The 27102-nt window shown below is 41.3% G+C and overlaps 1 protein-coding gene across 2 annotated transcripts in view; it reads left to right on the top strand.

Moving 5' to 3' along the window:
* The window catches only part of cers5 (ceramide synthase 5), a 112410-nt gene extending 85390 nt beyond the window's left edge, over window positions 1-27020 (top strand). The window contains exons 9-11 of one of the 2 annotated variants that reach the window (XM_072567258.1): window positions 9411-9567; window positions 10886-10909; window positions 19768-27020. In XM_072567258.1, coding sequence (XP_072423359.1) covers window positions 9411-9567; window positions 10886-10909; window positions 19768-19938 — 352 coding nt within the window. In that variant the 3' untranslated portion in view covers window positions 19939-27020. The remainder of the gene's footprint in view (window positions 1-9410; window positions 9568-10885; window positions 10910-19767) is intronic. The other variant, XM_072567259.1, reaches the window with a different exon arrangement.
* The last annotated feature ends 82 nt before the right edge of the window (window positions 27021-27102 follow it).

The following is a 27102-nucleotide window of genomic DNA, read 5'->3' as shown; positions in this document are numbered from 1 at the left end:
AGAGGCTGAATGACCACCTCCTATTTAGTGTTATCCTTCTGGTTGAGGTTCAAGTGCCATTGTGATGTGGTAAGTGTGGGACGAGCACCGCAATGATGACAGCTATTTTATAGAGTGACAAGTTTTTACAGCATTTATTCTTACTCCAAGTCACGAGGTACTGCAAAGAAACATTGAGGCTTTCTGGGAAAATGTAGAATTAAGTTTGAAACCGGGACCATGGAATATTTCCCAATGTTTCACTTGTCTGTTAAAACATTGAGGTGGCAACCAAATCTGATGTTGTATTATGATGGGAAAGCATAATGTGAGCTGTTTCACACAACTTTTTAAAATCCTTTTTTACCCCTTCTATTCCCAGAGAGGCAAGAGACAGGCAAAGCATCTGTTGGTTCTTCCTGGATCAGCTCACTAGCCTATCACAGGAGGATATAGTGCGAGGTACCCCATTTCACATCAGGCACAACTAGTCAGGAGACTCCCACACTTAACTTACTGCTGCCATAGGTATAATAGAGGATTTACTGGTTGATAATCAATCTGTGTGGCCAGTGATCCAGATTTGAAGTGAACAAATCAAATTCTGTAACTATGGAGAGCCACTGTCCTTAGTTGTATAGTTGGATTCCGGGAATTGACAGATATTTTGTGATTCTGTAGTCCACAGTCTGAGGCTGAATCTGAGTGTTCACACTCTAGCTGCTGTATTTAACCCGGAGCTGAGCCTTCACCCCTTTATCCTCTCTCAGACCACCTACTTCCATCTCCTGTCACATTGCCCATTTCTACCCTTGCCTTAGCAAATCTGCTGCTGAAACCCTCATCCATATCGTTGCTACTTTCAGGATCAACTGTTCCAATGTTCTCCTGACTGCCTCCAAAAACATCTATATTAGAGGCAAACTGCTACAAATGTCTTCACTGGCTGATTGTTACTGTTAACCAACTTCGATGCAGTTTCTTCTCAAGATTCCCCAGTGGCTCTTGAAAATCAGCTTTATTGCAGAATTCTTGTCAGAATTGCAGCTTGAACCTGCTGCACACAACAGCAGTCCTCTCGAATAACTGGAACCTGGGTACAGCATTACCGATATGAGCAGCTGCACATTGTACATCCTAGATGGTAAATAATATCAGTGTGAACTAGAAACCATTTGTCTTTTTAAAAAAATAGTCATAAAATATGCAATGATTTCTTTTCTATGAAGAAGAAACATTGTGTGCTAATAACATCACTTGATGCTTTTAATGCAGTGTAGGTATAGTAGGGGTGTGTATGATAAGATGAAGCACATCAAAGGAAAAATGTGGAATTCAGAAAATCTCTTTCCAAGGTGTTCTGTACATCTTTACATAATTAAAAAATAGGAGCACAGGTAGGCCCCTCCAGCCTACTGTGCCTTTAAATGAGATTACAGTCACCTGTGACATTGACTGATTCCACTTTCCCATCCAATCCCTTGATTCATTCAGTGTCTAAGAAATGTTTTTTTAAAAAATTACTCAGCCTGGCATCTGCAATGCTCGGGTACAGCACTTCAAAGATTTTTCTCTCTCTCTCTCTCTCTCTCTCTCTCTCTCTCTCTCTCTCCGGTTTATATGCTACGTATGGTATCAAAGAAGATTGACCTGCAAATAGCTGTCTAAACTGTAGCCAAAAGAAAGCAAATGTTAATTGGTATTGCAAGATGGCAATGAACTCTTGTTTAATCATGTGAATTCCTTCTTTTGAGCTTTGTTGCTGCCTCATAACAAGGTGCTTGTAAACTTCTTTTCTGGTGAAATCCAATATAGGAGGAGTGTCTAGGTGAATTCTGGGCACACCAGCCTCTTCCTCAAATGGCCCTTCCCAGGTTGAATAGCCTGTAAATGCTCACCAGTCAAAGTGAGCCAAATGAGTGACTGTTAGCAGACTTTTTCAAATGTGGAAGCCATAATAGTGGATAACCATGATAGCCTTTGTTACTTTGCAGACTTGGTGATTCTGGCATGCAGCTAGCTAACTTGCCATCTCTGAACTTGGTATCCTGCCAAATTCTGCATATCCTAACTTAATTGCTGACATGCATTGATTCCTCATTAAGCAATGCATCTTTGTTTAATTTCCATCCTTGTTTTAAAATCCTTCCAGTGGCCTTGCCTGCTTCATTTCTTCCAGCCCCACAGATTGCAGCATTGCAACCAGTAGCAAGGATTTAGTGAGAAATCTGCAAAAATTAACGTGATGTTTGCTTTGAAGTTATCATGAATGATTCAGAACTTGGAACTTGCTTCTGAGTTTGAGGCTGCACATTGGCATATATCCACCTATCTACCCACAAGTAGGCAGGCCTTGGATCGTGTAGTTTAATAGTTCATTGGTGTGGGTGACAGAAGACTGTTCCCACAGGCATTGTTTTGTGTTTACAAAAATAACTCTGACCTGCTTGCATTTGTTCACACTAACGATCCAGACAAGGAAGGAAATGGCCATTTATATGTCATCCAAACAATGACAGACTTATTCCGTGCCAGTAAAAAGGGAGAGGGCGGGAGAAAGAGTCTGGGTCATTAGTCTCTGGATCATTCATTCACCAGTTCAAGCTAAAGGTTTCTCCTGTGCAAAAAGTGCATGTTATCCTGACAACACTTGATCGTGCATGGATGAATGAGAGGTAACGAGGAGGAGCTTGAAGTGTAGAGAATGCAGCTTTGAACCCACAGTTTTGAACTTACACCTTTCCCCACCTCTGGTAGCATGTCACCACATTTTCTTCAAGGCAGCATTTGGTTTCACAGGAGTTGAGGTAAAAGGCAGGTGAATTACCTGATTCTTTCCAGAGCCACCACTACTTCAGCCACATGGCAGCTTTAGCAGAAATTTGATTGCAGTTGTGAAATGGAAAAAAATAAAATTCTCACCTGGTTTTGTTTTTTGTTGTAAAAGTATTTTCTTAAAAATTGTTGTAGTTGTGATGGCTTGTTTAAGTTTCGCGATAGGATTTGGGTGCATTGTAATTTGACAGCACTTTGAGTTATTGTTTGTAAACGTCTCTTGATGTCTTTTTTTATTTCTGAAAAAGATCCAGCTTTGCAAAGTGGAAATTGTCCACCTTACACAAAATCCTGGTCCTTTAAAGGAAGTGATTTTTGCCAGGCATTTTGTTTGTATTTTAGAAAAGACTTTCAATGTTTATTTTATTAATGATGTGGTGGTGGTGGTGTTGGACTGGATCAGAAATCACATGACGCTAGATTATAGTCCAACAGGTTTATTTGAAATCATAAGCTGTCAGAGCGCTGCTCCTTCAGGTGGACTCTGAAAGCTTGTGATTTCAAATAAACCTGTTGGACTAAACCTGTTTTATCAGTGTTCTGAATGTTTTTGTAGATCCTCTAGTCATAAATGGACAACTTCAATCTCCTCCTCGTTACCTCTCATTCATTTAAGCAATACATCATTATTTAATTTCCATCCTTGTTTTAAAGTCCTTCCTATGGCCTTGCTTGCTTAATCTCTTCCAGCCCCACAGATTGCAGCATTGCAACCAGTGGCACAGTCAACCCATCATATTCAGTCTAACAGTGAAAACTTGGCTTAGAAACAACTGTGTTTAACTTAAATAAAGGGAGTTACAATGAAATGAGAGTAGAGTTAGCTAAAGTAGACTGGGCAGATAGATTAGCTGGAATGACAGTAAACAAGCAGTGGCAGACATTTTTATGGAGGTAATTCATGATTCTCAGCAAAAATACATCCCAGGAAGGAGTAAAGATTCTGAGAGGGGGATAAAAGACCCAGTACAACCCATGGACAAAACCAACGTCCTCTACAAAATTCCATGAAGGACTGCCACAAACACTACATAGGACAAACAAGAAGAAAGTTAACCACCAGGATATACTAACACCAGCTAGCCACAAAAACACACGACCCTCTCGCCCTCATAGCCCTACACACGGATGACAAAAACCACCAATTCGACTGGGACAACACATCTATCCTGGGACAGGCTAAGCAAAGACATGCCAGACAATTCCGAGAGGCCTGGCACTCCAACCACAATGCCATAAACAAACACACAGATCTAGATACCATCTATCAACCCCTCAGAAAACGAACAGGAAATGACATCACCACAAACTCCAGGGACCCCATCCAGGACAAACATATGAATAGAAAGCAGGAGACAACAGCTTCACTTTGCTTGGAGGTCGCCACTGATGTTACCTAGCCAGGTAATGAAATGTCTGGACATCTGCGAGCAAAGCTACACCCTAAACCTCAACCTGAGCTACAAACCTTGCATTAGTGTGTGTTTTTTGAGGAGGTCTCGACCAGAGTAGACAGAGGGAAACCAGTTGATGTGTTGTATTTGGACTTCCAGAAGGCATTTGACAAGATACCTCACGAACGGTTAAGTCATAAGAGTCCATGGTGTTGGAGGTAATATATCGGCCTGAAGAGCAAAGTAGTTTGAGTAGGAAATAGCAAGTGGCGATGGGTTATTTTTCAGGTTGGCAATCCATGATTAGTGGGGTTCCACAGGGATCCGTTCAGTGCTGAGCTCACAACTGTTTACAACATACATTAATGACTTGGAAGTAACTAAATATACTGCAGCCAAATTTATAGATAGCTCAAAGAGATCAGTCCAAGACTGGTTGGGAAAAGGGACAAATCAAGCAGTCAAGGTAGGCAGGAACAAATCAGAGAATAAGGTAGGACTGATAAATTAAACTGCATTTATTCCAATGCAAGAGGCCTAACAGGGAAGACAGATGAATTCTGGGCATAGTTGGGAAGGTAGGACCAGGATGACGTAGTGATTACAGAAATGTGGCTCAGGAATGGACAGGACTGGTAGCTTTAATGTTTCAGGGTATACGTGCTCTCGGAAGGAAATAAATGGGAGCAAGAGAGGAGGGGTAGTGGCGTTTTTGATAAGGGATAGTATTACGGCTGTACTTAGGGAGGATATTCCAGGGGATATGTCCATGGAAGTTATTTGGGTAGGACTGAGCAAGGGATATTGGGGTTTGTACTGTAGACCCCTCAATAGTCATCAGGAAATTGAGAAACAAGTTTGTTTGGAGATCTCCATTATCTGTAAGAATAATAGGGTGGTTATGGTAGGGGATTTTAACTTTCCAAACATAGACTGGGACTGCTGTAGTGTTAAGGGCTTGGATGGAGAGGAATTTACTGTGTACAAGAAAATTTTGTTTCAGTATGTGAATGTACCTACTAAAAAAAAGCTGCAAAACTTGACCTACTCTTGGAAAATAAGACAGGGCCTTAGTAACTGAGGTGTCAGTGAGGGAGCACTTTTTGGGGCCATTTTTAAAATATATGAAAAAGGATTGAACTGATCAAAAAGTTGAAGTTCTAAGTTAGAGAAAGGCCAATTTTGACGGTATTAGGCAAGAGCGTTCAATAATTGACTGGGGTGTTTTTATTAGGGAAAGGGACAGCTAGAAAATCGGAAGCCTTCAAAAGTAAGAGTTCAGAGCCAGTACGTCCCTGTTACAGTGAAAGGCAAGGCTAGTAGGTGTAGGGAATGCTGGATCACTCGAAGCTGAGGCTTTAGTCAAGAAAAAGAAGGAAGCATATGTCAGGTATAGACAGCAGAGATCGAATGAATCCTTAAGGCAGTAGGAGTATACTTAAGAGGGAAATCAGGAGGACAAAAAGGTGACGTGAGATAGCTTTGGCAAAAAGGGTTAAGGCGAATCCAAAGAGTTTTTACAAATACATTAAGGACAAAAGGGTAAATGGGATAGAATAGGCCCCTCAAAGATCAGCAAGGCCACTTATGTTGGAACCGCAGGAGATAGGAGAGATACTAAATGAGTATTTTGCATCAGTATTCACTGAGAATGATATAGAAGGTAGAGAACTTGAGGAAATAAATAGAGATATCTTGAAAAATGTCAATATTACAGAGGAGGTGGTGCTGGATGGCTTAAAATGCATAAAGATGGATAAAACTCCAGGACCTGATCAGGTGTACCCTAGCTTCCCAGAGTTCTAGAGAAGTGATTTCTGGGCTCCTTGCATCGTTGATAGTCACAGGTGAGGTGCTGGAAGACTGCAGGTTGGCTAACACGGTGCCACTGTCTAAGAAAGGTGGTAAGGACAAGCCAGGGAACTATAGACCAGTGAGCCTGATGTCGGTGATGGGCAAGTTGTTGGAGGGAAGCCACAAGGATGGGATTTACCTGGATTTGGAAAGGCAAGGACAGATTAGGGATAATCAGCATGGCTTTGTGCTTGGGAAATCATGTCTCGCAAATGTGATTGGTTTTTGTTTTGAAGGACAAAGAGGTTTGAGGGTAGTGTGGTGGACATGACCTATATGGACTTCAATAAGGTATTCAACAAGGTTCCTCCATAGTAGACTGGTTAGCAAGGTTAGATCACATGGAATACAGGGAGAACTAGCCATTTGGATACAGAACTGGCTCAAAGGTAGAAGACAGAGGGTGGTGGTGGAGGGTTGCTTTTCAGATGGAGGCCTTTGACCAGTGGAGTGCCACAAGGATTGGTGCTGGGTCCACTGTTTTTTGTCATTTTATATAAATGATTTGGTTGTGAACATAGGAGGTGTGGTGATGAAGTTTGGTAGATGACCCCAAAATCAGAGGTGCAGTACACAGTGAAGGTTACCTCCAAGTACAATGGGATCTTGATCAGAGGATCTCGATCAGATGTGCCAGTGGGCTGAGGAGTGGTAGATGGAGTTTAATTTAGATAAACGTGAGGTGCTGCATTTTGAAAAGTGAAATCATGGCAGGACGTATACACTGGTAAGGTCCTAGGGAGTGTTGCTGATCAAAGAGACCTTGGAGTGCAGGTTCATAGCTCCTTGAAAGTGAAGTCGCAGGTAGATAGAATGGTGAAGAAGGTCTTTTGTGTGCTTGCCTTTATTGGTCAGTGCATTGAGTATAGGAGTTGGGAGATTATGTTGTGGCTGTACAGGACATTTAGTTAGGCCACTTTTGGAACACTGCGTTCATTCCTGGTCTCCCTGCTGTAGGAACGATGTTTTAAAACTTGAAAGGGTTCAGAAAAGACTTACAAGGATGTTGCCAGGGTTGGAGGGCCTGAACTACAGGGAGACACTGAATAGGCTGGGGCTATTTTCCTTGGAGTGTCGGAGACCTTTTATAGAGGTTTATAAAATCATGAGGGGTAGAAGGTGAATAGATAAGGTCTTTTCCCTGGGATGGGGGGAGTCCAAAATTAGAGGGCATAGGTTTAGGGTGAGAGGGGAAAGATTTTAAAAGGGACCTAAAGGACAACGTCCTCATGCAGAGGGTGGTATGTGTATGGAATGTGCTGCCAGAGGGAGTGGTGGAGGCTAGTACAATTACAAAATTTAAAATCTGGAAGAGCTGAGAGGGATATTGGCCAAATGCTGGCAAATGGGACTAGATTAATTTAGGATATCTGTTTGGTATGGACAAGTTGGACCGAAGGGTCTGTTTCCATGCTGTACGTCTGACTCTGACTCTAAATGGAGTAGAATGTGGGAAAATGTGAAGTTCTTCATTTTGAAAGCGAGACAAGAGTTTTTTTTAATTTAAATGCAGAAAAATGTAACACTTAGTGACTTGAGGTGGAAACTTGTGCACGAAACACAGTCAGCAGGTGATCAGGAAAGCTCATGGAATGTTGGCCCTTATTTCAGGGGGGGTTGGAGTATAAGATTAGGAAAGTTTTACTGAAACTGTAGATGGTGCTGGTGAGACCATATCTAGAGCACTGTGAGCAGTTATGGCCCCCTTATTTAAGGAAAGATATTTCATTGGAGACAGTTTAGAGAAGTTTCACTGGGGTGGGATTGTCTTATGAGCAAGAGTTCAACAGGTTGGGACTGTACTCATTGCAGTTTAGAAGAATGAGAGATGGTCTCATTGAAACATATCAGATTCTTATAGGGCTTGACAGGGTAAATGCTGAGAGGATGTTTCCCCTCGTGGGATATTCTAGGACCAGAGGGCATAGTCTTAAAATGATGCCACCTTTATTCTGAGACTGAGATGAGGAGGAATCTCTTCGGAGGGGTTGAGAGTCATTGGAACTCCTTACTGCAGAGAGCTATAGAAGCAGAATCGTTATGTATATTTAAGGATGAGATAGGTTCTTGAGCAGTCGGGGAATTGAGGATTACTAGGGGAGGAATGTCAGATCAGCCATGATCCTGTTGAATGGCAGAGCAGTCTTGAACCGAATGGCCTATTCCTGTTCCTATTTGTTGTGGTCTTAGAGTGCAGACACAAGTTTGGTAATGGGACAAGTGAAGAAACAAAAGATTGGTGTAGGGGAGGCATAAATGGGAATTAACAACTACTGTGTAGAACAATGATATGACACAAGCGTATTGAATTCCAGGTTCCGAAGTGAAATGCCTAATTGAAAGCTGCAGTGCTATACCTCCCAGCTCACATTGAGTTTCATTGAAACAGTGGCAGAGGAGAAAAATCGTAATCAGAGCAAAGAATTAAAATAAGTGACCGGAAGCTCTGGGTCAGATTTGTCAACTGGACAGAGGTGTTTTCAAGTGGTCACCCAATGTAAGTCTGTCCTCCCCATTATGGAGGAGACAATCTCGTGAGCAACAAATGCAGTATACTAAATTTAAAGACCTTTAAAGTGCTGTTTTCATCTGGAGTATTAGGGACACTGAGCAGCACTAGGGAAGGAGTTAAAAGGAGCAGTGTTGCATCACCAGTACTTGCATGGGGACAAGTGAGAAACACCAACTAGCAACAAAAAGACATGACCCTCTCCCTAGTATCCTCACATACAGCTGAGGAAGGACACCACTTCGACTGAGACAACACAGTTATCCTAGGACAAGCCAAACAAAGACATGCACGAGAATTCCGAGACGCATTGCACTCCAACTGGAACTCTATCAACAAACACATCAAGTTAGACCCCATCTACCAACCCCTGAGAAAAGGAACAGGAAGTGACTTCACCACAGGAAATAACATCACCAACCCAAACATGTAAATAGAAAGCAGGAATTTTCAGCAGTGCTTCACCTGAGGCCCACTGAAGATATTACCTAGTAAGGTAACAAAACGTCTGGAAATGAACCTTTCAGCTCAGCGAGCAAACCTACATCCAAAACAAGTGAGGCTGTTGGTGGTGACAGGAATGCTGGGGCAATAGATATGTTTGGTGGCTTTGTGCTGAAGATAATGCAAATGACAGGATTGTCTGTGGCGTACAGGGGTTGCTAGGCTGGAAGGTGAAGATGAGAATCCTCTGAGGAGATGAAGGGATGAGAGCAGAAGTTTGGGAATTGAACATATGATAAAGGGCCAGGTCACATCTCTATTGAAGGAAGTGTTTTTGTTGGAAAGTATTTACATAAATGAAGGTTGATTTGTGATTTTTTTTTTTCCACTTTCAGGATTTTAAAAACAACACTGTTTGAAAGTTGGGAGATCATTGGACCATATCCATCCTGGTGGTTCTTCAATTTCCTGCTGATTGTACTTCAGGTTCTACATGGCATCTGGTCATATCTCATTATACGCATCGCATATAAAGCTATTGTCAAGGGAAAAGTAAGTTTTTGAAAACTTTTGAAATAGACAATGCTATGTTGTGCTGCCTCTACTCTGGTTCATTGAATCAAACTCCCATCAAAAAGTTTGCTTTCAAGTGAGAAGGAGGACAAAAATGATTTATGTTAGGTTGGGTTCAGTGCGGATGTTTGTTTCTTTTTTAAAGTGAGGCTTTCTCTACAAACCCTGTTCACCTATAGCTGAATTAATAAACTATGAACTAGGGTAATGGCAGCCTGGTTAGAAACTGAATGTTGAGTGTTGTACTGTCCAAGGTGAAGAATATTGCTCTGTGAATTGACAAAGTTAACTCATTTTCAATTGTAGTCTCTTTGAGAAATCACTCCACTATTCGGTGATGCTGATCTACTTTTGTGCACCTTCAATTAGTCATTGACTGTGGTGAAATCTGACTTCTTGCTGACCCAATTTTCATGCTGATTTAAGAGTATTTGATATTTTTCTTGACATTGGTACAAAATTTGCCTTTAGCAGCCACACACCGTACATGCCAATGAAGCTGTTTTTTCTGGGTGAAGTTAATACTGAGCAATGGACAATTTGAAGGCATGCGCACTCCATGTGAGACTTGATTGCTGTGATGAAACTTTGCCTTGAGTTTGGTTTCTCTCTTCTAAAGGACGTGCTTTGAATTTGTATGGAGAGATGGGAAGCAACATTTGAGGAAGACGCTAGGCAAGAATAACCTAGAGAAGTACTTCCCAAACTGTTTCCTAACATGACCCAATCGGCCAATTGGGGGAAATTGTTTTTGCTGGAATTAAATCTATTGTAAACTCAAGTGGCTAAACTTTTCTTCAGTTACAATTGCATCAAAGATGGGGCTCTCTCCCACACTTGCTCTGCCTGCCCTTGTAATGGTTGGAAAGCAATTTTAATTTTCTAGCTTTCAATTATTTTGGTCCAATGTGGTGTATTACCACAGAATTCGGTTTTGAATTTTAGCTGGTTCACTGTGGCATTTTTTATTTTCAACCGTATAAGGTAATGTATTTGTGGAGTTTTTTTGCAGTGAAATGCAGAAGGTTGGTAAGCTGTAGAAAATGATCCTGATGAATGAATGAATGAATTAGTAATACACCACCTGTGTTTTCAGATCCTGGTGCTGCAGCTGTTTCTTGGTGTTCTATTTCTCCTGTGTCTCCATGTATGTGTATCCACTCAGACAGTCCAACTGAGCAAGAATTTCTTGACCAGCCTTTCTGTGGTACAAGATTTGGTTTCATATTGTCTCTTTTTTTTCTCTCCCCTCCCCTCGCCCCTTATGTTTCATACTCTGTGTCTGTGCGCCGGGAAGTCTGGGAAGTGGGACCTTTTGCTTGTAAGTGTTGCACCAGTTGGAGTCAGTAGTCCAACACTTTCCCTGATTTATCTCTGTCTGCAGCTACCTATGCTTTGCATGGTTTTATATCTTCATTAGAATGCTCCACTTATCCATCATTTTCCCCTTTTTCGCTTTGCATGGTATTAACAACCTGAAATAAAGGTGCCCTAACCAATTACCAATGTACTGTGCAATATAAGGAAGCTATTATTGCCAGTAAATAACTTCTGTCTCTCTCTGTGTGTCTGTCTCTCTCTGTGTCTCTCTCTCTCTCTGTGTCTCTCTCTGCCTTAACCAGCTGCCAGATATTCCAGCTCTAGACCGTAAAAAGGCACTGTCAATATACTCTCCTGCACAGGCTTTAACTGCAAGGGATGTTTTACTCACTGGACTTGATCATCCATTTAACAAAGAATTGATACTCTGTGATATTCCCCTGGGTCTCTTAGTAATTCTGGTGCCTGGTGTGGTGCTTCAGGTTTGAACCTTGGTTTATGCTGTTATTGGTGTTTCATTGAGGCTCAAGTGAAGCAGTTCTGCTCAGTGAACAGTGAAGGAAAGTTGGTCTTCTTGAAGATTAGCAACTTGAGAGGTGACCACAGCATTTAAAATGTTAGGATTGACTGGCGAAATGGGGTCATGCCTCTTCTATTTAGAAAGTAGAACAAAAGGATCTTCATATTTGAAGGAATCTGTTAAATGAATTTGTAGCAGGGTGAAGAGCGTATGAAAAGTGAAGCATGGCCCAGAAGACTACGTGAAGGATCGATTTGTGAGCACTTGCCGAGAAGAAAGGCGGTGAGAGGGAGGATGCTGCTGATGAAAAGGGCAGGAGGTTGAAGAAAAGACAGTTTTGAGATCACAAAGAAAAAGATTCTGCATCTGACAAAGTAAAGCCAAATGTTACCGTCAATCCCATCATTACATCACTCGGTTCAGAGTATTTAAGTTGTGGAGATCGCCAATGTAAAGGTGCAGAAATATATTCTGGAGTGTCGAAGCAAATAGGCATACAGAAGGTGGTGTAGGCCATTCAGCCCCTTGAGCCTGTTCCCAATTCGGTGAGATCGTGGCTGATCTATGGCCTAGCGCCATATACCAGCCTTTAGCCCATATCCCTTGAATCTAAAAATAGATTTTTTTTTGTTAAAGCTAACAACTGATTGTGCATTCATTGCTGTTTGTGGAAGAGGGTTCCAAACATCTAATGTCCTTGTGTATAGAATTTATAAATTGATTCTCTTTATTTTTGGTTCTTATTGCCACATCTTGGCAATTAGCTCTGTTTTGTCCCAAGTTGCACAGCACCTTCCAAACATGTGACCTGTGCCATCTGGAAGGGCAAAATCTGTATGTGATTCCCCTCCAAGCCACTCACCGTCCTGATTTGGAAATATAGAACATAGAACATAGAACAATACAGCACAGAACAGGCCCTTCGGCCCACTATGTTGTGCCGAACACTTGTCCTAGCTTAAGCACCCATCCATGTACCTATCCAATTGCCGCTTAAAGGTCGCCAATGATTCTGACTCTGCCACTCCCACAGGCAGCGCATTCCATGCCCCCACCACTCTCTGGGTAAAGAACCTACCCCTGACATCGCCCCTATACCTTCCACCCTTCACCTTAAATTTATGTCCCCTTGTAACACTCTGTTGTACCCGGGGGAAAAAGTTTCTGACTGTCTAATCTATCTATTCCTCTGATCATCTTATAAACCTCTATCAAGTCACCCCTCATCCTTCGCCTTTCCAATGAGAAAAGGCCTAGCACTCTCAACCTATCCTCGTATGACCTATTCTCCATTCCAGGCAACATCCTGGTAAATCTTCTCTGCACCCTCTCCAAAGCTTCCACACCTTTCCTAAAGTGAAGCGACCAGAACTGCGCACAGTACTCCAAATGTAACCTAACCAAAGTCCTGTACAGCTGCAACATCACTTCACGACTCTTGAATTCAATCCCTCTGCTAATGAACGCTAATACACCATAGGCCTTCTTACAAGCTCTATCGACCTGAGTGGCAACTTTCAAAGATCAATGAACAAAGACCCCCAAGATCCCTCTGCTCCTCCACCTTACTAAGAACCCTACCGTTAGCCCTGTATTTCACATTCTTATTTGTCCTTCCAAAATGGACAACCTCACATTTGACATGGTTGAACTCCATCTGCCACTCCTCAGCCCAGCTCTGCATCATATCTAAGTCCCTTTGCAGCCAACAACAGCCCTCCTCATTATCCACAACTCCACCAATCTTCGCATCATCTGCAAATTTACTGACCCACCCTTCGACTCCCTCTTCCAAGTCATTAATAAAAATTACAAACAGCAGAGGACCCAGAACTGATCCCTGCGGAACTCCACTTGTAACCGGGCTCCAGGCTGAATATTTACCATCTACCACCACTCTCTGACTTTGACCGGTGAGCCAGTTCTCTATCCAACTGGCTAAATTTCCCTCTATCCCATGCCTCCTGACTTTCTGCATAAACCTACCATGGGGAACCTTATCAAATGCCTTACTAAAATCCATGTACACTACATCCACTGCTCTACCCTCATCCACATGCTTGGTCACCTCCTCGAAGAATTCAATAAGACTTGTAAGGCAAGACCTACCCTTCACAAATCCGTGCTGGCTGTCCCTAATCAAGCAGTGTCTTTCCAGATACTCCTAAATCCTATCCCTCTGTACCCTTTCCATTATTTTGCCTACCACCGAACTGGCCTGTAATTCCCAGGGTTATCCCTATTCCCTTTTTTTGAACAGGGGCACAACATTTGCCACTCTCCAGTCCCCTGGTACCACCCCCGTTGACAGTGAAGACGAAAAGATCATTGGCAATGTTTCTGCAATTTCCTCTCTTGCTTCCCACATAATCCTAGGATATATCCCGTCAGGCCCGGGGGGCTTGTCTATCCTCAAGTTGTTCAAAATGTCCAACACATCTTCCTTCCTAACAGGTATCTCTTCTAGCTTACCAGTCCATTTCACACTCTCCTCTTCAACAATACGGTCCCTCTCATTTGTAAATACTGAAGAAAAGTACTCATTCACGACCTCTCCTATCTCCTCTGACTGAATACACAGTCTCCCACTACTGTCCTTGATCGGACCTACCCTCGTTCTTGTCATTCTCCTGTTTCTCACATACGCATAAAATGCCTTGGGGTTATCCTTGATCCTATCCGCCAAAGATTTTTCATGCCCTCTCTTAGCTCTCCTAATCCCTTTCTTCAGCTCCCTTCTGGCTATCCTGTATCCCTCCAATGCTCAGTCTGAACCTTGTTTCCTCAACCTTATGTAAGCCTCCTTCCTCTTTACAAGACATTCAACCTCCCTCATCAACCAAGGTTCCCTCACACGACCATCTCTTTCCTGCCTGACAGGTACATACATATCAAGGACACGTCGTATCTGCTCCTTGAAAAAGTTCCACATTTCAACGACATCCTTCCCTGACAGCCTATGCTCCCAACTTATGCTCCTCAGATCCTGTGTTACAGCATCATATTTACCCTTCCCCCAATTGTAAAACCTACCCTGTTGCATGCACCTATCTCTCTCCATAACCAAGGTGAAAGTCACAGAATTGTGGTCACCATAACCAAAATGTTCACCCACTAACAAGCCCATCACGTGTCCCGGTTCGTTACCAAGTACCAAATCCAATATGGCCTCCCCTCTGGTCGGACAATCTACATACTGAGTTAGAAAAGCTTCCTGGACACACTGCACAAACACCGCCCCATCCAATCTACTTGATCTAAAGAGCTTCCAATCAATATTTGCTGTTGCTTCTGTTTCGCTTGGTCAGAATCCTGGATTTCCTTCTCTATTGGCATTGTGGGTATACCTACAACTCTTGGACTGCAGTGGTTCAAGATGGCAGCTCACCAACCACTTCAAGGGGCAATTAGGGACACCCATCCCATGTGTGAACTTTGGGAATTAAACCCAAGATTTTGCTGTGATTTTTATTTCCAGTGACAGTGGTACTGCTTTTGTTAAGACTCATGCACTGTTTCTTTATCTGTCAGTTATTTGTTTTGGTGTTGAAACTCTATTGTGCTGCCACTATTGGGTGGGATTTGCACAAATAGACATGAGCTGGTCAATGAACTGGTCCGCTGCTTTTAATTTTGCCAAAAGAAATTTTCTCCATAAAGCTCTGGGGGAAAGCGAAGGCTTCTGAAATTTTGTATCTTTTGAGGTTTTTTTGGTATTTAAATAGGTTTATTCACCTGTAAACTTTAATTTTTCTGGTATCTGCTAAATATTATTGCTAACAAGTGTGACATCGACATTTTTCCCCCTATTTAAAATAATATTTACTTCTGCCAGTCCAAATATTTACTGACTGGGTGGTAGAGAGAGAAAAAAGTCCATGACTGTAATTTACCATTTTTTTGTCTGAGGGGATGGATCTCCCTTTTAATTAATTCCCAGATCCCTGGCTGCGTAGTCCAGGTGGATCAATAGCCCTAATCCCCCTCTCCTTTTGGATAGAGGGTGATAACAGTCCAGCTGTCAGAGGCTCAGAAGCTGCCATCTTGCTGGTCAAATGCGTCTACTCCTCATTCATAATGTTGTTCTTCATTCTGGACTCAATATTGACCTGCATTTCTGAAACTTAAAAATGCAAATTATACTGTATTTATGAATCAAACTCTGTGTAGCTCTTTGTAAAGAATGTTTTATTTCTAAAGGTGGATTATATCCCAGCTGTTGTCTGCCAGGGTTGCTCAGCTTCTGTCTTCAGTATTTTTCTACTTTTTGTTTTTATCTTATCAAATATAGTTTGGTGCTTGTTGCATGCCACGTGCCTTTTTGGATGAGCAGATGTGTGTGAAAGCCTTTCGGTAAATTGGTAGACTATTGGGTGTGGGGTATTTTAAGAATTCTTCCTGTAATTTAAAATTATCAAAATTGTTATACATTGCTTGCTTTACATTTAAAACAAACTTTGAATATTTATACATATTGATGGCAGCGTTTACCTCTGTCCTAAGCAATTGGGATTCAATTCATCCAAGTTCTTTCCTGAAATGTCCTTTTTTGTTTAAGAGTTGTGGTTTCCTGAGGAGGTGGGATTTGTGCCATTGTCTTTTATTTCATGGTTATTTAAAAGATAACAACATGGAGTTAAACTGTTGTGTGCTGCGAATAATTTCAATTTGCTACCAGCCAACCTGACGTGCATGTTTTAGAAGCCGGATTATTGAGAACGAAACTATTTATTTATGTCAGTGGGGGAGGAACCATTGCCCAGAACTTTTGCACCCTAGTTAGCTTTTAAAATGCAATTCTGGGAATGCTGACTCTGGAGTTTGATTTCTCCTTTGGTTTTGCAGCTCCACCCACTGAGTTATTTGGGAATTGCAGCAGCGAAGTTTAAAAAAAGTTACCACAGCCATATATTAGTTCACTGTATCTGGTGCTCCTTACGTAGTCATCTCTACATCAGAGAGACCAAACGTAAACTCGGGGCCCATCTCATCGAGCATCTCAGCTGGGCCAGCAAGGGCTGACCTGACCTCCCAGTCATTGCCCATTTTAATTCCCTTTTCCACTCCCTTTTCAACATGACCATCCTCGGCCTCCTCCATTGTCACAGCGAATCAGACCGCAGATTGGAGGAACAACACCTCATCTACTGCCTGGGCAGCCTGCACCCTGGAGGACTCAACATTTGAGTTCTCAGATTTCAAATACTCTCCCTTCCCATCCTCTGACTCCCTTTCCAGCCCCTCCTTCTTGACCCTTCCTTCCAGTTACCAACTAGATTCATACCTCCCATCGACCTACCAGGTTGTACCCTCTACTTGTCTTCACCTATACCCACCACCATCCTGCCCTCCAACCCCCTTTACCTGCAGCCCCCCCCCCCACCCACCCCGAAGCCCTGAAGAAGGGTTACACCTGAAACGTTGACTTCTCTACCTCCTGATGCTGCCTGGCTTGCTGAGTTTTTCCAGCCTCTTGCTTGACCAACTTGGATTCCAGCATCTGCAATCATTTTGTCTATATATTAGTCACAGCCCACACAGACCAACAGGCACCTCTCTCTATATATTGCTTAAAAGTTTGCTGATTTTTCTGGAGCCTTATAACCTGAATTAAAGGGAATTTTGAGTTACAAACTGCTCAGTGTCTCATGTTGCTGGAAATAAAACTAAATATGACTTATAAGAACATCAGAGTCAGAAGTACAAATTGGCCATTCAGCTCGTTGTCTGCTGCACCATTGGCTAAGATTCTGGCTGATCTACCTTCATTCCCTTTTCTGTACTGTCCCCATATCCCTGTAATTCCTTCGGACCCAAAAATCGATTGATCTTTGTTTTGAGTGTGCTGAGCTATTGGTCAAAAACTCTAAAGATTCACAACTTTCTTCCCTTCAGTTTGAGATGTCTGACTACTTAGTCTGGAGACAGAGGAGAGGTTATTTAAAAGGAAAAGGAAATATTCCCAGGGTGTATTGCACTGGGACCTCTGGCAGCTTGTTGCAAAGTATCCCTGGCAGAAGTGCAGGCATAAGGCATCCCCTCCAATCTTTGGCTGACATCTGCAGGGTGTGGGCGGATGAGTTACTTTCGACTTGATAGCCCTATGTCCATAAGAGAGAGCATTATGCCTTTATGCCTTTGGGCCTTGGTGCCTGACGTGGTTGCTTTGCAACCACCAGCAATGGTTCAGGATCATTACCCTTGAGGGAAAGGGAGCAAAGCCAAAATTTAAAATGGAAACAGCTGTTGGAGTTTGAAGCCCTCTTTAGCAATGGAGAATTTGTCGTGCAGTGGTAGTGTCCATACCCCTGGACCAGGATGTTTGGGTTCAAGTTCCACTCGCTCTATAGGTGTGTTGTAACATCTCTTCATTCGGGAAGATAGATCAAATGAAAAAATGTATAAACTTTGCACAATTTGGCAGCAGAATTTGTCTCTCCCAGAACATCAACAGTTCACTTGTCAATGAATGGTTCGGAAGAAGCCGCAAGTTGACTGCTCTGGTGCCCAAATGTATTTAGTGGAAGAGTTCCCCTTTTTGTTTAAGGTGTTAGAATTGTGTTCACCATCCTATAGCCCAGTCAGAAAGCTAAAAGATGATTTTTGAGATAGTCTCACTATTGGTTTTTCTTCTTTCTGAATGCTGCACTTGAAAGAAATGTGTTAATTTTAATTACCATCTCGAATGAGACAATCTAACCACTGCCCCATGCTATTCGTGGACATTACCATCACTGAATTTCCCTGCTATCAATATCCTTGGTGTTACCGTTGACCAGAAACTCAACTGCGTAAACACTGGCTACTACAACAGGTCAGAGGCTAGTAACTAACCTCCTGAAAACCACCTTTTCAAACACGTGACCACTTCCATCTAGAAAGACAAAGGGAGCAGATATGGGAGCACCACCACCTTCAAGTTCCCCTCCAAGCCACTCAGTTGGAAATATATCGCGTTCTTTCACTGTCACTGTGGGACTGCAGTGGTTCAAGAAAACGGCACACCACCACCTTCTCGGGGGGGCGGCGGCAACAAGGGACAGGCCAGCGATGCCCACGTCTCATTAATTATTTTCTTAAAATTTTGTTTGTTGCATGTTTTATTAGAAGTCTGTTGCAGTGAGGGGGGCTGAATTAATGTTGAGAATAGCTCAGCTCTTTGAAGTAAGACTTGGTAGCTTCTACAAGATTCCTTTTGTCTCATCCGCACTTGCCAATTCCAACAGAAGAATTACAAGTTGAACGTCAAAGTTTAATTTTGGTTTTCAGTTGTACAACTTTTTAAGGGTCCTATTAATGACCCTTTTAATTGACTTATGAGTAGTTGTCACTTCGTAGCATTTTGAGTTCTGACTCCAATTTCTTGTGTAATTACGTACAAAGACATTTCACCCCATCCAAAAATTTTTTTCTTTCCCTTTTTTGGCTTTAACGACGTCACTTTGCATAGCTAACCTCTTGCAGACTGCTAACACTAGAATTCATGTAGTGATTTACTGACATGCTGCTTTTTTTAATTAATCTATGGGTGGTGGTCTGGAGCTAATGGCTAGTTTCAAAGAGTGGATGCAAAACTGCTTCAAAACTCATAATCCACTCTGCAGAGTTCCTGATCTCCGTCACAGCCTGATGTGCAATCTCCGCAGGCATCCACTGTCTTCTGCTTGGGCCTGACCGACCAAAGGAACTCTAAGAAGCATGGCAGCTTCTTATTTGTCAGTTAACCTGAGAAAAGCTCAGTTTTGCAGAAGTACATTAATGGAAATTAAATTTGCCGTTCTTGCCTTCTGAATTTAGCAGCTAGGCACTTGTGAAATCTGGGAAATGGGAACTGAGGGGAAACCTTTTTCCTTATCAGTGTTGTGAGGTTTTATTTTATTTTATTTTTCTTCTGAAGTGAGCTTTGAGTTAAGTTGCCTGCCTTTTGAACTTTTGGAGGTTGTGAACCATTTCCAAGGACAAATGTCAACCTCCTTCATAATGCTGGTTCCATGAAGGGCCTTTCTTGTTTCTCTCTTCTGGGGAAGAAAACACCTCACTTTAAGTTTTGTTTAGCATCTTCCCAGCATGAACCCACTGCGATCAGAAACTCTGTCTTGTTAGGGAATTGATCCAGGCCACAACCTTGAGCCTGTGTGGTGCTGAAGCCAGGTAACCTAATACTCCACCTAACATCAATACTATTATCACTGTACCAAGTGGAGCAGCAGGCTTTTGATTCAAATGACCGTTGTTTTTCATGATGCGCAATTCTAGTTTTGTAAATGCCACTGATGGATGAAAAGGCAAAATGTGTACCTGCCTGTGTAAATGTTAATTCATTTTTCTCTCCACTCCAGGTCTCTAAGGATGATCGCAGTGACATTGAGAGTAGCTCCGACGATGATGATTCTATGACCAACGGCACGAGAACTCATCAGCACAATCCCTTGAAAGGAGCCAACAGTACGAATGGGACCAATGGCCACCTAACCACTGGAGCATGGGCAGGAGACCATGAGTTTGCATGAACTGTGGAACATGGATTAGGCACAGACAGGACAGCTTCATAGAAAACAACCAAGCACTGGACAGTTTTTTTTTAAATTAAAAAATAAACTGGGTGTTGCTGCATGGGATCTGAGACAGGCTGCCTGCTCAGTAGCTTACACCTGCAAAGCACACAGGTGTTTTTCCTTTATTCTCAGTGAGTGTGCTTTAGCAAGATGAGAAATTGAAATGCAGCTTTAAATGGGAATGGATGGAGCTAGACCTGAGTTTCCTCTAGACCCATCTTATTCCATTTAACAGCCTGCAGTGCTTTAAATGGGTTTTGTGCAATTTGTCGAATTGCTAAAGGTGTGGTTTACATTTCAGGCCTGTGTTTTTGTAGTGTTTCCTCATTCTATATTTTGGCTCTCATTGGCACAAAGAGGTGGAGACCAGAGAGGGAAAGAACACAAATTCGAAACCAAGGAGATTGTGTAATCCGTCTTGGGTGCTGGTGGGACTTCAAAGGCAGGCAGGCAGGTAAAACCAGTCACTTCAGATGGAAAGAATATTGCTGGAGTGGTGCTTGAATTCTCACCAAACCTGGCATCTTAGGGAATTTTCTATAAAGGAATTGAGTAATCTGTAAACCCAAAGAATCAGGAGTTATGGCCACTGGTCCAAATTGTCTTTTATTTGTGGTGTCATTTCACTATCGACCTAAGTGGTGAAGCACAACTTTGTATTAAAACACTAGGTTCTGGCTGGCAAGCGAGTGTGTGCGCATATGTGTTGTAAACCCTCTTTCAACATTGGACATTTGAAGGAGAGATCTTTTCCCGTTCATCTGTTATGTGGTATTTTGTGTTTCAAGTTAACTTTGTTTCTGTTTTCATACAAAGTAATTTCATTTTTATCAATGTAGTTTGTGAAACCAAAAGGCAGCTACCATGATGCTGATATTGGGCAGTCTATAGCTGCCAAATTCAATTTGCCATTTATTGGGAGTGCTGGTTTTTCTGCAGCAGTGTATTGATAATTCCCTGTTTTGGAGGCATAAAAATAAAGCAATCCTCTGACCTCCATTGTTCCCATTTCAACTTTTATGAATGGGAGAGGGTTTGAAAACTAATTTCTCTCTGACCACCTAGTAATAGTTCGGTGTTATAAATAATAATTGCTTAATTGCTCTCTTATACTAAAGTAGAGATTGTCAATCTTTTTGAGCTGGTGAGGTTCCAGTGAAATTTAAATCTCCATGAGTAGAAGTTTTTTTTTTTAACTTCTAGTTTTTAAATCGTCTTCCAAAGTAATCCATTCATGCCTTTTTTAAAGAGGAAATGTGGGCAATGCTTTAACCTAATTCTGGGTTTTGTAATCTTGTTGCTCCCTGGAAGACTGCTTTTAAGCTACATTTCCTGCAAGTAGCTGTTAACGTAATGTTTTGAATGAGAATTTGTGAAACTGTTCCAAAAGGTTTGTTTACAAGTTGCAGAGTTTGTCTTTTTAAACCTGAGAACTTTTTTGTGGTCTGCAGTAGTTCCAGGTATGCAAGCTGTTTTCTTGAAAGGAAAAGATTGTCTTGGCCTGTGGTTCTGTGGCGATCATAGTAACCTCCCTGACAGGTTCAATGTAAATACTGGTTCAAGGAAGATTTAAGACATTTTTGTTTTAAGTGAGTTAAATTTCTGAGCCTTTTTAGATATTTGAAATGAAGACGTGTAAATTATATTGATGTAAAGCAAATACACAAAACGATGACATTTGACATAGTTCTCTTGCTTTAAATTCAAAATTGGGCTCCGGAAGCCTTTTTTCAATTTGATGTGCCAGATTTAGATTTCTCCCCATCTTCAAAATGTTAACATTTTGAGGTTAGAATCCTCCCTTAATTCTAGTATGCCCTCTTCTCACCTTCATTCCACCTTTTTACCACCAACCCCCGCTCCCACCCCGCCAAAAAAACCAAACCAGCTAGACTGCAGCTGTTAAATAGGAGAGTGAGTGTGTCTGACTCACACTGCTGCTGCATTTTAGGAAGGATTAAGTGTATCTTCAAATGGTCAGTTTGCACCTGACCTTCAGAGTAGCCTTCATTCCACCATTAAACAATTTCTTCTGCCTTACTTCTCCTTCTAGCCTGGAAATTATAGTGTCCTGTCTGTTGATTTGGCTGACATTACCTAATTCAGCACAGCCCAGGAATTGTCAGAGCCTTGCTATCGATGACTTCAAGCTGCCAACACTTTACTGTCAAGACAGTAGCGAAGCCACCCTACTTTTTTGAGACTTTTTCTGTTGCCAGAGAAAATCTCCAACTCAGAAAGAGATCTTCAGTGAGCTTTCTTTCATGTTTTTTCCATTGTGATGAGGTATTGGTCTGAATATCCTTTTATGTGACGAGTGCATTTTGCTCGCTGAACATGGAGGGTTTGGAAGCATGAATGAGATGGCAAGGTATTATTCGTATTATGAGCCCTTTTCAGTAACCTCCCCAACTAGCTCTGCTATTCTTATCTTGACCTTTTTGTCTTTGAAACACCGGATAGCACAATGTAAACATGTAGTGTCCCAACTTATTCAGCCACCAAACCTGCCATTTTGGGTCACTATTTTTCCAGTCTGTCATCTCATCCTCCCTCCCCCGTAACATCATTCAAAATCAAGGAACTTTGAGTGTTTGCAACTGTTACCAATGTCATTGACAGTTGGGAAGTATGGGGTATTGCGCCTCTTCATCCCTCACCCCAGGAAGTGTGACACCACAGCCTGGTGACAACTTATCTCTTGGGTCTTGATTGAAGGCTGGTTGGTGGATTAACTTGAACCTGGTGCTGTGCATTACTGCTTGATACTCACTTGCTCTTAAATATAGGTCTGTAGCACAAGACTGGGTAAAAGTCTGAATTAAACTGGCAGTTATAAGCACTATTGAAAGGGATGTACTTGCGTTGTGTAAGTAATCTAAAGTCCTTGATACTTTATTGTAAACCTTGCCATTTGAGTTTAATTAGATCAATTTCACTGGAATCACTTACTTACAACTGTATATTTGTGCATACTGCTAAACATGACCAGAAAACTTAGATCTAAGTTTTATTATCGTGTCGAAAGGGGTCAGACTAAATTTATGGTGTATGCTGGTTTGTTTCATCATGTAAAATGATGTAGTCGTGTATCTGCCACCGAGTTATTTTTCTTATCCCAAGTGGTCTATGCTCCATTTGTCATGAATACACCCAGATTTCAGAGATTTGAAATGTTAAACACCACTAAGAGCTCTCCCAATGCGTTGGCTATTTGGTTATGAAGTTTTAGGAGGGATTTTTATTTTTAGATTTTATGTTGTTTAAAATGTTGGAGTGAATCTGAGCAGGGTTTATCTTTAGAACTTGGTTTATGCAGCAACAATGCGTTTGTATCTTGGAAAACAAAGGAATGTTTTAAAATCAGATTTGTCTTCAGTGAGTTATGCTGTATTTCAACCCTCCAGATTGAGAATCTTTTAAAGGATGTGACATCATCCAGTTTGTCAATTTCTGGAATCCGCCTTAAGGACCTTTAATATGGAATGACCACAAAGGTGCCAGTTTGGACTTTTTTTTTCTATAGAAAATTTATTGGATACAGTAAGTTCTATGCTATTTGATCTTTTGAATCTGTCTAAAATGCCTCTTTGTTTGGCAATGGTCTTGCTGACAAAATGGTAGAAGATTAAAGGAGAGAACCATGCTATCCTTTGTCCTTTGTCATGACTTGGTCCTGTCCACTGGTTCCATTTTGAATTTCTGTTGAAGGCTGCACTTTAGTGTGGGGGTGTCTGTGTTCTGGCAGAAAACATTTAAGATACACATATATAATCTTACCTGCCATCCCCATGTAAAGTCAGTGATTTTTATTTTCTTCTTACATGGCTTGGTCATCTGCCATTCAGGTTTACCAGTGTCACAAAGTGGTTCTTAACTAATTTTAACATCCATGTATAGGGATAGAAAAGGAATTCACTGAAGTACAGATGTTCGTGTTGGTTTTAGGATAGCTTAACTTGGTGGAAAAAGTTAAAAGACTGTAGTGTAGTTGAGGGTATTTGAATACTGTAATGAAGTATGCATTTGATAATTAAAAATTCCTGTTTGCACTGATGATGACATCGGAACTGAATTGTGACAAACTACAGCGTTAGACCCTAAAATGGACTCTGCAGAAATGGTACAACAGTCTCTCAATGTCTACAGACTGTGGTATCCATCTTCAAAGTTTTTTGTTGAAGGAAAACAAAAAGCATTTTGTGTGAAATAACCACCTCAAAGCTTTCATTTCTTCTCAGGCAGTTTAGACACCAAATTGATTGATTGATTTTTATCAATGCAAAAGCAGCCTTGTAAAATGACTGTATTGTCATTTGTTTTGGAAAAAGTTCAGCCAGAGAAGACTGTGCACTTATCACCTATCTAATTCAAGCCTGGCTACAGTTCCTAAACAATCCCACTCTGTCCTAAGCTTTTAAAGTAGATTCATCAAACAAAGGTTGCATCCAGTTCAGAAGTCTGCTGTAGCAGATCTGACTTTAAGCTACCACAACTAAAAGTCTCCCCTCTGAGGAAAAGGACATTTAGTCCAAGCAATCGTTTGAAGGAAGAATAGTCTTGAATACATATTTATTCTTCCCCTTTAACACTCTACCGTCACCACCCTGTCAAATCCCATCTCCAGTCTGGGAAGTGGTATTGCGGGCTGTGAAAGATGATGCAACGATTTCAAATGTGTGCCTTTTGACTTTATAGTCCTTTTGTGTTTTTGTGAAATGCTGATTGTTGTAAAAGAAAGAAATACCTGAGTTAAAGGAAATGATTATGTGTCATTTAACTAATTCTGTGATAGGAAAGAAAACCAAATCTGAATTACTGTCTCTTTGTTCTCTTTTGGACTCCACCTGAGCCATATTTTTGAACTTTAGCCTCAATCTCTGCCAGCCATTATATTCTTATACATTTTTTTTATTGTCTGGAAGTTATGTTCATGGGAAATTTTCCAATATTCAAGCAGTCATTCTCTGGAAGATTTGCCAAGCTTACTGACACAAATGATGTCAGCAAGTGTATGTATTTGTGTTGCGACCCAAGCAGTTGCATGTTGAATTTCTCAATGAGATACTGAGCTTCTCACTGTATCTTCTACCCAAGTTTTCTCAGCACTCTTTCAATATGACGCCCTTCTAATTGGTGTGATACTTTCTCATTTGTTACTACATGCCAGTTGATGTCTTGCTCTGCTGTCTGGTCAACTTGTCCATTGTGTGACTCTTGTCATTTTTCTTTAGCTTATTTGGGGACAAGAGTTGGGGTGGGGGGTAGGTGGCAGAAGAGAGGTACTCCCATATTATCCAAATTTACTTCCTGGTCCAGAAATTCTCACCACATTTTAATTCTGGGCATGACCTAGCACTAGTGCTGTGCCACTCTTGTGCCTACACTATTGACATTAAGTCATTATGTATGTAGAATGAAGTTGATCCGAGTGTTTCTGGATTACACTGGCTCAGATGCTGTGTAATATATGTGCGGGATGGAATTGGGACCAATGGATCCTCTGGCTGTGCTGGAGATCATTAAAATACAATAGCATTGATTTTCAAAATTGCAAACTGGATATCATTTTAACTAAAGTGACCTTGTGTAACATTGCTTTATTAAAATATTTACGATTTAAATCAATTGTTTGAATAGACTTGTTTTTTTTATGCTTAGCCAGTCATAATACAGTAATGGCAGTTGTGTCCAGTTATCATTCATACCTTTACATGATGTCATTTACCTCCTGGTGATGGTTTGATATCATTTTAGTTGCGCTGTTTCCTAATTAGTTGACTAGGGTTTAGCACTGAATAAACAAGCAGCAATTCCAATCATTGACTTTTTCTCTCTCTCTCTCTCTCTCTCTCTCTCTCTCTCTGGAGTCCGGTATCATGGCAGCAATGATGCCCCATGTTCTCTGGCATTTGGAGTTTGCCATGAGCTGCCCGAAATTTAAAGAAAAGAAAAATTATTCTGGAATGTAAAGAATTATTTTTTCCTTTTTAAAGAAACCCTGAAGGTGCAGTAGATGACATTATAAGCTGCTATGGAACTGAGCCATGCGTCAGAGTGCTTTCCCCAGTTCAATCACTGGTCAATAGGGTCTTAACTAATGTTGTCGGGTGAAGGAGGGAAGGAAAAGGTACAACTGATCTTTTCTGCCTTCTGGGCTACAAAGGAGACCAGCTAGTGTTTCCATTTGTCGAATTACTACTGTAGTGTAAGGTTTAAGTAGTTCTTTAATGCGATGGTTGTGTTCTTGTGCAACTCTGCATTACAGAAAAATTGCACTTGACATTGCCAACACCAAGTTTTAAATGTTCAAGCTTTAGAAACAGTGCCCCCAATCTCATTACAGTGCATTTGTTTTAACGAAATGCATGTTATAGCAGAATGACCTGTAACAGATGGTGGGCAGATGTGAAAAGCTGTACCCCAGCAAAGGTTTTGCCACTGCTTTTGAGTGATAACAAGAACACCACCATCATCCTGAAGTGTTTGCATCTCATGGGGGCAATGCTAATTTGCTGAGAGCATATCGAATACACCTTGTAGAAAATATCTTATCAGATGGCAAGATAATTGAAGTGATCGCCTATAAAACTGGTGCCTGAACTGACTGGGGAATCAAAAGCCAATGAAAGCTTTTGAGGTTGTTCTGGTTGGATGAGGCATCCAATATCTTGGTTTGTTTTCATGTTTAACTGTAGAAAGTTACTTCGCAGTTTTACTGTGCATTTTTTCTCAAACCTTGCAACATGGTTCCTGAAGTCCCAACCAGCTTATCACAAGAGGCAGCATAGTCAGAAACACGAGTGATTTTGATGAGTAGCTTTAGTGATACGAGTGATTTAGGGAAGGAGGACAATTGTAATAATAATCAGAAATAAATAGTCTTTCATTTTAAATCAATGCATCAATTTCTGTTGATATAGACTTTGTGAAATAACCAGTTATGGATGTATTCGGTGGAGGTTTTTCTGTTTGTTGTTAATTCAATGTGTTTTTTACTGGATACACTGCAATAAAAGTGTCACTAAATATTTGTATTGAATGGTGCCATTTCATTTTCTCACCATTAACTGAAATTCCATTGAGATTGTATATTTTGAGGCCCAGTTACTGCAAATT

Source organism: Chiloscyllium punctatum, chromosome X (genome assembly GCF_047496795.1).
Source record: "Chiloscyllium punctatum isolate Juve2018m chromosome X, sChiPun1.3, whole genome shotgun sequence".
Taxonomy (NCBI): Eukaryota; Metazoa; Chordata; class Chondrichthyes; order Orectolobiformes; family Hemiscylliidae; genus Chiloscyllium; species Chiloscyllium punctatum.
This window is presented reverse-complemented; position numbering and strand designations above follow the sequence as displayed.